The sequence below is a fragment of the Rattus norvegicus genome, chromosome 1 (genome assembly GCF_036323735.1).
Source record: "Rattus norvegicus strain BN/NHsdMcwi chromosome 1, GRCr8, whole genome shotgun sequence".
In the NCBI taxonomy this organism is placed as follows: Eukaryota; Metazoa; Chordata; class Mammalia; order Rodentia; family Muridae; genus Rattus; species Rattus norvegicus.
In genome coordinates, this window is record NC_086019.1 from 195,504,011 (window position 1) to 195,515,153 (window position 11,143).

Genomic DNA, 11,143 nt, shown 5'->3' on the forward strand with positions numbered 1-11,143 from the left:
TGAATGGTTTTTTTTTATTTTTGTTTTTCTTTATTTAAAAAAAACATATGAAGCTCTTTTCTGAGCATCTAACAGATTGCTTTACTCCTGGAGAATAAACAAAACATGATGATATTCGGCACATTTTGATGCCAAGAAAGAAATGTATTCCTGCTCTCAAGCCAGTGGAGTGGAGTCTGAAATGACCACAAGCACTTCCTCTCTGTCTTGAAGCCGCCGAATCTGAGAGGGAGCACATTTGTAAAGCTCTAATGCTTATACACTGACGGTGCATTTACCCCCTTCCCTGGTAGGTTTTGTTTCCTCCACTCACCAAAATGATAGTGTCTATTGATACCGTGAGGGTCGTATTTCCTTCTCATCCCTCACAGCACCTTGCACCCCTACACCCCTTACCCCCACCTCCAACAGCTGTGGGTATACTACATGCTGACCTATACACAGTGTGAGTCACACACACTTGTAATTCAGCTCTAGGACCTCACTCAGAAGATACCCATGTGCTCATGAGTCACACATCTGTCTTCCTGGTGCTTAATGGGCACCAGGACCTTACTCTTCCCTCTGAGCTGCATCTTCAGCCCATTCTCATAGCTACACAGGTATCCTGCTTTCGGCATTCTGATGCCAACTAGGCCAACAGAGGGCAGCTGTCCCGGACCATCACACCATAGTCACAACTACAGATTTAATGGTTGCTAAGGCTTTTCTTCCGGCCAAGCAGCACAGTGCTGGTTATTACAAAGACAAACCACCAGGCCCCTGTCTGTGAGTGTAGACCCTGCGTGTCATACAGGCAAGCCTCCCACGAGGATTATCAGTCAACAACTCTTAGGCAATGCGTGTACAGCAATGGCTCCGTGGACTGTTCCCTAGGGACCCCACAGCCAGCCTTTTGTGGGTAACACAACAAAGTCTCCCAACAGCACATTTCTCAAAATGTATCCTCGCGGGTGAGCAGCATGGCTGTGCAGGTTTCCCCTTTTATTGTTTTTGGTTCAAACTTCCATGTTTTGAAGCATTTGTACGCAGTGGTTATTTCTCGTGTGTGACCCCTGTGGAGACTTCTGTGGTGCTAAGATCCATGTATAATGACAGAGCAGCTAAGTTACCTGATACAGTTTTGTTATTAAAATGTTGTCTCTGAAGAACAGTAGGACTATCTCAGGGGTGGGCTTTGAAGAACCAGGGCAACGCCTCCATTTAAAGCAATTGTTTACAAAGATTTGGGCACCGGGTTGGGGGTGGGGGGTGGCTTTTGTTGGATCAACTTTTGCCTGGTTTTGCTTTAAGCTTTGTATTTTTGTTTAAAGATGTTAGATGTTTGGGAGACTAGGCTCTCTCTTTTTTGTTGTTGTTTTATTTTATTTTATTTATTTTTTGTACTCCAGAGTTTACTCCCTTCCTGGTCCACCCTACTCCCCACCCCCATCGCAAGAATTCCACATCCCGTACCTCCTCCCCACCCGCACCCCCACCCCATGTCCCATCTCTTTGTTTCCACAAGGATGTCCCCACCCCACCCACCCCACCAGCCGTCTAAACTTCCTGGGGCCTCCAGTCTCTTGAGGGTTAGGTGCATCTTCTCTGACTGAACCCAAACCCGAGAGTCCTCTGCTGTGTATGTGTTGGGGGCCTCATCTCAGCTGGTGTGTGCTGCCTGGTTGGTGATCCAGTGTCTCAGAGATCTCAGGGGTCCTCCTACAGGGTCGCCCTCCTCCTTAACTTCCTCCAGCTTTTCCCTAATTCAACCAGAGGGGTCAGCAGCTTCTGTTCATTGGTTGGGTGCACATATCTACATCTGACTCTTTCCCCTGCTCGTTGGGCTTAATGGCCATTCTTTGAGAGCTAAGGGTAATATAGGGGCTTTAGAGAAGGTTCTCACTGCGAGTGACACCCCCAGATAGTGTCTACTCCAGAAACCTGACTTGAACTGATTTCTCTTGTTCTTAGACCTGCCTCTGCGCTTGGTAGGCGGGCAGAACCGCTGTGAGGGCCGGCTGGAGGTGCGGCACGAGGGGGAGTGGGGAACTGTGTGCGATGACCGCTGGAACATCAAGAACGCCCGGGTTGTGTGCCGCCTCCTGGGCTGCGGTCCAGCGCTAGGCGCCCCAGGTAGAAGCCACTTTGGGCCCGGCACAGGCCCCATCCTGATGAATGAAGTGCGCTGCTCTGGCAGGGAGGACTCTCTGGAGAGCTGTGCCCACGCTGGCTGGACAAGACACAACTGTCACCACCGCGAGGATGCTAGTGTGATCTGTGCAGGTAGGGGCTCCTGTGCAGGTCTGAGCCCAGGCCTGTGAAAGCCCCCAAGCTCTCCCTCAGCACCACCCCTCCTTAAGGCATTCAGCCTTTATCCAAAATATTCCATTTTAGGACGAAGAGCTAGTGGTGATGGTGCTTTGAGCATTCTGATTTTGCTAATGACCTTGCCGCAATCCCAGTTCAGTGAAATATATCAGTCAGAAATATAACTGAAGAATTATGCGGTTCAAAGAAGGGAGTGACAGCTTCATGGAACCCTTAAGAGCCTAGCAGTTGTTGGCCCCAGACTCAGCTTATCCTGTTTACTTTCTGTCTCTGATGTCATCAAGGGTCCCATTCTGGAGGCACTGTATCACCCGGACTTAACTAACCCTCAGTCTAAAACACACTCCACAGTGTCCTAGCTTCTCTGTGTCCTCTGTGTCAAAGATTTTGCCTGCATCTTCCCTGGAATATACTTTATTGTCAGCTGTCTTTCTTGACATTCCAACTACCAGCTACACCGCATCTAATGGTTCTAGGTTAGCCCTAAATTGGCCCATGCAAAGTTCAGACAGTTGGAGAATTCTAAGGCTTGAAGAAGCCTGAGTTCACCTCATCTAGTCTGCTGCTACTTTTATTACTGGGGAACAGACCACAGTCATTGCCTTTATCCTGTGTAAGGCCTGTTTTACAAGGACATGGGACCCAAAAAAGAAAGAGTCCCCAAAAGCCAAACGCTACCCAGGAAGTGGAAGCTGTGTCAGTCTATTCTGGAGCCACTGCCCCCCCCCAGACTTTGTCTGTTGGGATGTCTCTTCACAGTTTAGTCACCCCTTAAGACTCCCACTTTTAATAAGGATCCACATTCTGTCCTTCTTTATAGGGGTGGGGCGCTCATTCCCCACATCCAAAGGTATCTGATGTGTCTAAAGGGCTTGCGTGAATTTGACTGTGCATTTCCTGAGCTGAGCCTTGGCCCTAGAACACTGCCCTGTTTTGATTCTGAGCCAGAGAAGTCCCTGATATCCCAGAGTGCATTTTTCTCAACCTGGGGCCCCAAGCATGCCTGCCTGTGGAAAGAAGCAGGAACCAAGGAACCCCATTCATAGAGGGGTGTTTGCTATGCAAATCTTGATGTTGGTAACACCTATGTTCTCGGTGCAACTTCAGAATCCATCTGTCAGGAGACACTGGGTCCTCTTTGGATCTTCTGGAATGTTCTCATGTCATTACCCGCTAGCTGCAATGGACTGTCTAATGTCTTATTGTTCTCTGACATTTCAGCCCAGTGACTTTCACTTTTCATCTTGTCAACAGGTCCAGCAGACTCTCTTGTGCCCAAGGATAATGGTAAAGTCATCCTTCCTCCTGGTAGGGAAGGAGCTAAGAGAGTAGCTGAATGGGGGGTTGGGAGGAGACCTATTAGCTTAAGTACTGGGAAGCTGGAGAAGATGCCCCTTTGTACTAGGGCTTTCTCCATTTTTGCTCTACTCTTCTTCCTGCCTTCTAGGTCCAGACAGACACATGTTCAGACAGAGCATGCCATAAGTTGTCCTTTAACTACCTAGGCAAGGCTCTGACGTGCATGAATTGTGAAGAGACCTTCTTTCTCAATAATATGGTCTTAATAAAGCCAATGACTGTAAAACATTAAGTCCTGAGCACCCAGGTAAAAGCCAGGCCCAGTGTATGCATCTGTAACCCCCGCACTGGGAAGGTGGAGACAAGAAGAGGAGCCTGAGAACTTGCTGTCCAGCCAGTCAACCACACCAGCAAGCTCCAAGTTGTGGGGATAGAGTAAAGGATGCTGAGGCAGGCCCCGCCCAGCCCAGAGCACTATCAGGGGCACTTTTGTAACATAGGACAGTCCCTGAGTCAGTGAACCAGCTTACCTCTCTCTCTCTCTCTCTCTCTCTCTCTCTCTCTCTCTCTCTCTCTCTCTCCTTCAGCCCAGCTATCTTGCTTGCCTCACCTCTTCCAAGCTGTTATTGACCGAGGCTATCTCCGGAGACTAGGCTACTCCTCCTGGGACATCCACTTAAATGATAAGATGTGTCGCCCCCAAGTCACTGGGCGTTACCTCATCTTCAATATTCCGTATGGCCACTGTGGCACCGTCATGCAGGTAAGAGGCTGACAGGGAGGTAGCGAACTTCTATATGGTTGGAGTGCATGAAGAGAGGCTTAGAAAATTACACTGCCTGTCAAAACCTGTGTAAGATAGAGGAAGTCACTTCTGAAGCAGTGCATGCACTAATTTGTCTGAAGCAGTCTGCCACCGGAAGAGTTTCAGACACGCACTCGGCCTGAGGTGATCTATAATAGACGTTGAGTGCAGTGAGGTCTGTGATGGACAGGTGAGGGATGACCAGCTGACAACAGTCTCCCAGTTTCAAAGCCAGCATTTGTCAGGACAGGCTTCTTGACTGAACAGGAAACATCTACCAGGAGCAAGTTAGAGGGCTGGGGATGAGAAAGGGTAGGTTGTCTGTCTACCTGCTGTGTCTCTAAGCAGACAGGCGCATTCCACCCTATAGGAAGCAAACATGTAGGGCATCCAGGAGTCTGTTTAATTCTGTACAACCATCTTCTCATCTCGTGAACCAACGGCGTTGAAGTTAAGGAAACGTGTGTGCACATGAAGGAACGGTTCTGTCAGGACAGCCTTCTCGGTGTAATGGACAGTGACTTGCTGCAAAGCATGCTCCTGAGGTGTTTTCCTGCTTCCCTCTTTGTACATGTGCAAAAAGGCTCACCTGACCTTATGGAGGTCACATTCAAACCAACCATGCAGTGTAACCCACATAAGCCCCCGAGTGTCACCCTTCCTGCTCTGTCTGGTCTTTGCTCGGACAGATCATGGACATTTCTATCCTTTTTGCTCTGAAAATTCCACTTTAAAAAAAGACTTATTTACATAAATACACTGTCACTCGCTTCAGACACACCAGAAGAGGGCATCAGATCCCATTACAGATAGTTGCAAGCCACCATGTGGTAGCTGGAACTGAACTCTGGGCTTCTGGAAGAATAGCCAGTGCTTTTAACCATTGAGCCATCTTTCCACCTTGGAAATCTCACTTCTTAGCTGAGAGATCTGTGCCCCTGACACCTAGCTAGAAAGTCCCTCTGTCTAGGAGAAAGGTGACCTCTGGCAGAGAATCTTTGGATCTGAGTCACCTGTGCTTCAGGAATGCTCCTGGCCAAGCTGCGTCTCTGGCCATCCACACAGGGCATTAAAAGAGCACAGGTGCTGGCCCCTGCCCACCATGCTGTCCAGTCCATTCCCAACCTCTATATTCTGCTGGAGCTGATGTGTGGTGGATACAAGCAAGAAGCAAGGCCAGGTGCCAAGGCTGGCAGGAACAGGCCTGTAGCCAAAACTAGCTTAGGGTCAAGTGTTGCAGTAAAAAATTAAAAAGGTGCAACCAGTTCCCTCACCTACCCTGGTGGTCATTCTCTCTCTGGTTCCGGCTCTCATGGGTCATTGGAACTAGTGCGAATTTATCTCAGCAGTTCCATGCTGCCCCCAAGTACTCTCTGACACAGGCAGTCAGCAAGCTGTTCCAGCGAGGCACCTTGCTAAGCCGCCCTGTCCTCACTCACAGCTCCTTTGGCGGGCCACTGCCATGCCAGTTTCATACAGAGACCGCCCATCTCAAGGCTCTCTTACTGTGGACTCAATTAAGTCGCCACATAAAAGAACACACCACACAATAACCTCTGATCCAATTGGTAAGATATAATTTGCCCATCTAAACAGCACAAAATACTGTACACACCCATCCCTGAAAAATAGTCATAGCAACCTGTATCTATGCGCAGAGAAGAATCTTTTTTTTTTTTTCCTTTTTTTTCGGAGCTGGGGACCGAACCCAGGGCCTTGCGCTTGCTAGGCAAGCGCTCTACCACTGAGCTAAATCCCCAACCCCCGCAGAGAAGAATCTTAATATCTGCCACTACGTTCCCCAGCTCCTTCCTCCTTGCTTCCTCCCTCTCCTCTTCTCCCTCCCTTCTAAAGCCTCTGTTCCCACTTCCCTTACTTCTCATCCAATGACAGGCCTCCTTTTATCTTGTCTGCCTTCACCTGCATAATGACATCAACCCACAGTCAAGGGCAAAGAAAATACAGGATCCAAGTCGTGTGTGGTCAGGGTGGTAGGATGCCAGTTGTAATTAGATGTGTAGAGGAATTCGAATGAGAGGGGGTTCCAGGCAGCCAAAGTGGACCTGCCACCCAGATCACAGCTCTATAGTTTGACCATGACAAGAAGGAAAGAGTAGTCCTGACTCATGGGACTCCCCTGACAGATACACCTTCCTGATGTTACCACAGGACTCCAGCCCTCAAATGTGGCATGGAGCTGGTACCCAGCACAGGTACACTGTCCACAAATTGATTCTCTCATCTCCACAGAAGCACCAGGGCTCTCTCAGCTACTCCAACTCCATCCGAGGCAGAACACAAGGCCACCCTGGCCGAGTCATTGTGAGGCACAAGGTACCCCAGGTGAAGTTCACCTGCAAAGTGGATGGCCAGTCTGCAGTTGAAATCGTGCATGGGAGTGACACTAAAGACGAAGCCAGCTATGATGTATCAATTTCATTTCTCCAGTCACCTGTATCTCAGAATACAGGGGGCAGAGCTCCTTTGGCTAGTCAGAGGGAAGAGGTCTTCCTCCAGGCCACCCTCCACAGCCACAACCCCAATCTGAGGCTCGTTGTGGACACCTGTGTGGCTTCTCCTGATGCCAGTGATTTCACAACTGTCAAGTATGATTTGATCCAGGAAGGGTAAGAAAAATGGAAACTCCCTAGGTGATGTTAAACAAGCTTGGTATTTCTCTGGGGAACTTGTAGTTTCTGAACCTGGAGTTAGAAGTTAGAAGGGTGTAGGGTGTTCTGACCAGACCTCTGATCCCAGTGGGTGATACAGCCACCTAGACAAGCCCCCTTGGGTCCTCAGAGTCACTTTGCTGTCCATTCTACCTTTTCTAGCTAAGCCCTTCATCCTTTCTAATTTCCTCCCAGGAGAAATCTTCTTGACTTTGGCTCACATCAATAGGTCAATGTGTTCTCCCAAACTAAGCCCTTAGTTAAACTAGTCAGATATCTTCCAGATCTTTTGGTTCACTAAGTGCTTAGCCAAGAGAGAACCTTGGCAAGTTGATGGCCTCTTTGGTTTATCAGGTGTTATTGCAGTAGCTTTCCCTGAGCGGAACATACACAAATGGCTGTTTGCCCCAGATAGCATGAAGGACAAATCCAAAGAATGAGTTCCACCCAAGTTCAGCTTGGCAAACCAATAAGTATTCTGGGTTTATTTGCAGAAGCATGAGTAAGGAGTTGCGTAGGTGGCCCCGTGTGTGCCACCCCAGCATGGATAACATGTCCCCCTGAATGCTGTATAGACAGAATCCCACTTCAGTTAAACTTCCACCTCATATGCTCTAAAATGCAGCTGGGGTTTGGTAGACGGGAGTGGTTGGAATCATCTGAGGAGCTAATGCCCTTTCCACTCCACCCCACCTATGAAGGAATGCTAACAGGTATGGTGAGGGTGATCCCAGCTGCTCTTGATTTCCAGTTGAGAGCGTCATGCCTTGGGGACAGGGGCCAAATGTTCAACTAGTTAAGAAACTCATCATTTACTCAGTGGAAGTTTTAGTGTGTTAAGAGCCACAGCAGCCTTAAGGTCAACAGAACAGCTAGACACCCGTTCCCAAAGATCAACAGAGGAACAAGACAACACCTGCCATAGATTTCTGTGAGTGGTGACTTGAGACACATGATCTGAGATCCAGAGGGAGAAGGTTCTTCCCTTCTGACCCTCCTTATGATCAAGGTTCACTTGATGCCAGAATTTCCCAGCTAGCATACTGTCCTTGCTTTAGACTTAATTCCCCAACCCCTTCTCTAACCTTTACATCTTGTATTATTGATAGGACATCTTCACAAATTTTATGCATCTTAATGCTATAAATATCCCCTCTAAGCATTAAATTAGCTGCATCCCAGAAAATTTGATGAGTTGGGTAATTGTGTTATTTACATTTCTACTGCTATGACAAGACATGACCATGGCAACTTGTAAAAGAAAGTGTTTAATTCAGCTTATGGTTTTAGAGAGTCAGAGTCTGTGGTGGCAGAGTGAAGGACAGTGGCAGGAAGAGCTGAGAGCTCACATCTTCACTCACAAGTAGGAGGCAGAGAGAGGACACTGGGCATGCTACTAATCTTTGGAAAACCCAAAGCTTGCCCCAGTGACACACCTCCCACAAGCCTTTCTAAACAGTTCTACCAACTGGGGACCAAGCAATCAAAAAAAGAGCCTCTAGGGGCCCTTCTCATCCAAACCAACACAGGTATTCATTTTCACTTCATTTCAAAATAGTTTTGAACTTCTTGTCTCAGGGCAGTTTTGAAACATCGGTTACCTGAAAGCATACTGTTTGCTTTCAAGTCTTTGAGGATTTTCTAGAAAGCTTGCCGCCATTGATTTCAAGTTTAACCTCACTGCTACATGAAAATGTATTTCTCTCCTTTTAAGACTTTAAAGTATTTCCCATGGCCCAGGATACAGTCTGATCTAAGGACTGTTCTACCTGGACTTACTCCACTGGTGTGTGATAGACTGTTTAATTAAAGTCGAGATCTAGTGGATTAAGAGTGATCCATAGGTCATCTGTATTCTTACTTTCAACCCACTGCACCTATGAAATCGAGAGAGGGATATTGCAGCATCCAGTTATATAGTGGATATACATTGTCAGTACCTGACTGCAGTTCTCTGCTCCCACATCTTAATGCTCGGCTTGTAGGTACATGACACTAACAATTATTATATTTGGCTGAAGAATATTCTCCACTTCAATTATCTTGGTTAAGGATCTCTTCTCAGAGGATTGTCCCTTTCTTTTGTTGTTGTTAAACTTCCCTCATGTCCCTGACAATTCAGCTCTCTCTGAAGTTTGTTCTGTATAAAATGAAAATCTGCAGTACTGTCTTTTCTAATCTCTCTCTGGTTCTTTTTTAACTGCACATTCTACATAACTTCATTTTATCTCTTCTTGATGTAACACTTTTGTTTACAGTGTACTTTCTTTGGGTAGCGTTGGGAATTGAACCTGGGCATAGGGGATGCTAGCCAAGTACTCAACCACTGACCTGCATTACCAGTTCTTAAATAATCTAAGTGCACTTTTAAATATAACGGCCACTTTGTATCTTCCCTGTAGGTGAAATAGGATAGACCTAGAAGGCAAAAAATTACAGCGAGAACCTTGATTTGTTTCGCTGTATTTAACTGTTCCCCTCTGTTCATGGCCAGGTATGAGGTTTCCATTAACAATGGAAGCAAGTAGTAGTTGCTTCAGAAAATGAAGGTAGTAGAAAGAACTCCACTGGGATTCAGAACCTTAGAACCAAACTCGGTTAGTTATGTGGACTGGAGAAAAGTCCTGTCGGGTATAGTTAACCTTTTTCTGGGTTTTTCTCCCACCAGCTGCATCAAAGATAATTCTTACTCCAACCTCCATGCCCCTGAGAAGAACGTGGCCCAGTTCAAGTTCAATGCCTTCAGCTTCCTCAAGAGCTACGATGTGGTCTACGTGCAGTGTAAAGTTGCTGTCTGCCGACTCGGGGACCACTCTTCCCGATGCTCACAAGGCTGTCTGAATCGGGGAAGGAGAGGTGCAGGCTCTGCAGAGGTCAGAGAGGAACAAACTGAGTATTTCCAAACAGTGGGGCCACTGAAGATACACAGAGAAGCTAATCAAAGCAAGGTCCTGGTGTGATCTCTCCCTCTTGCTCTCACTGAGCATGTCGGAAAACTGGATTCAGATCTGTTTCTTATCAGCAAGCAATGTTTGATGGCTCAGAAGCCAGACGTTGACCACACGGTCTACACAGCCATGCAGACAGGTGGAAGAACCCGAGGGACTCTCTGGGGTTTGTTACTAAATAGATCCCTGAGCATTAACTTCTAAGGCAGTTGTTCTGTTTGTAGGCTTAAAGAAAATGCTGATTTTTGTTCTTACCGTTCACTTTCAAGAACTTGATCATTGTCTTAAAATGTGCAAAACATTAGGGAAAACGGGGTTGTCTCTCTTTACCCTGTGGCCAATTAAAGATTGTTTTTAAATGTCTACTTACTGTTTGGGTGCTGATAGGTAGGTGGGTCTCTTTCTGCTCTTCTAGAAATGTAAGAATTCACTTCCGGACCTTGCCAATTATCTTGTAAAAAATAAAGTATTTTCTAGGAAGCCAAACTGTTCGTTTTCTTTAATCTCTTTTAAGCAGAACAACTGAACTGTACAAGCCATTGACAATGTAAGCCATTGACAATGTAAGCCACTGACAACACAAGTCACTCTGATATAAGTCATTAATGATGGCTTAAAAAGTGTCATTTAGGCTGGGCATGGTAATACATTACTTTCAGCAATCAGGAGGCAGAGGCAGGCAGATCTCTGTGAGTTTGAGGCCAAACTGGTTTACAGAGAGTTCCAGAACAGTCAGGGCTACTGGGAAACTCTGTCTCAAAAAACCAAACCAAACAAACAAACAAACAAAAAATGTCTGATTAAATCGTTTTGAAGGGAACAAATCAGAGCCTAGCTGCTGGGGGTTTAGCCCTCAGCTTGCAAGCTGGAATGCTGAAGCAGAATCCTGAGAACCAGTGCCTTCTCCGTGAGCTGCCCATATGTACACAGTCGAGTTCTCAGAACATCTGGGAAACCTGGAAATTACCCAAGAAAGCCGAAGATCAAACAAGAACAGGTCGGAAACATCCTGTCCCCGAGGCAGGAGGACTGCCCTCACCCTCACCTGATTCCTAAAAGGAGAAGCCGTCTGTGCTGCACTTGCCAGCTGTTCAAAATTATCGCTGTTTTTC

The 11,143-nt window shown here is 47.0% G+C and overlaps 1 protein-coding gene across 1 annotated transcript in view; it reads left to right on the top strand.

Annotated features, from left to right (window-relative positions):
* Dmbt1l1 (deleted in malignant brain tumors 1 like 1) overlaps positions 1 to 10,511 on the top strand; it is a 134,440-nt gene extending 123,929 nt beyond the window's left edge. The window contains exons 64-68 of the mRNA XM_063279682.1: positions 1,954 to 2,265; positions 3,565 to 3,597; positions 4,197 to 4,372; positions 6,665 to 7,041; positions 9,752 to 10,511. Coding sequence (XP_063135752.1) covers positions 1,954 to 2,265; positions 3,565 to 3,597; positions 4,197 to 4,372; positions 6,665 to 7,041; positions 9,752 to 10,043 — 1,190 coding nt within the window. The 3' untranslated portion in view covers positions 10,044 to 10,511. The remainder of the gene's footprint in view (positions 1 to 1,953; positions 2,266 to 3,564; positions 3,598 to 4,196; positions 4,373 to 6,664; positions 7,042 to 9,751) is intronic.
* Positions 10,512 to 11,143: the final 632 nt, after the last annotated feature.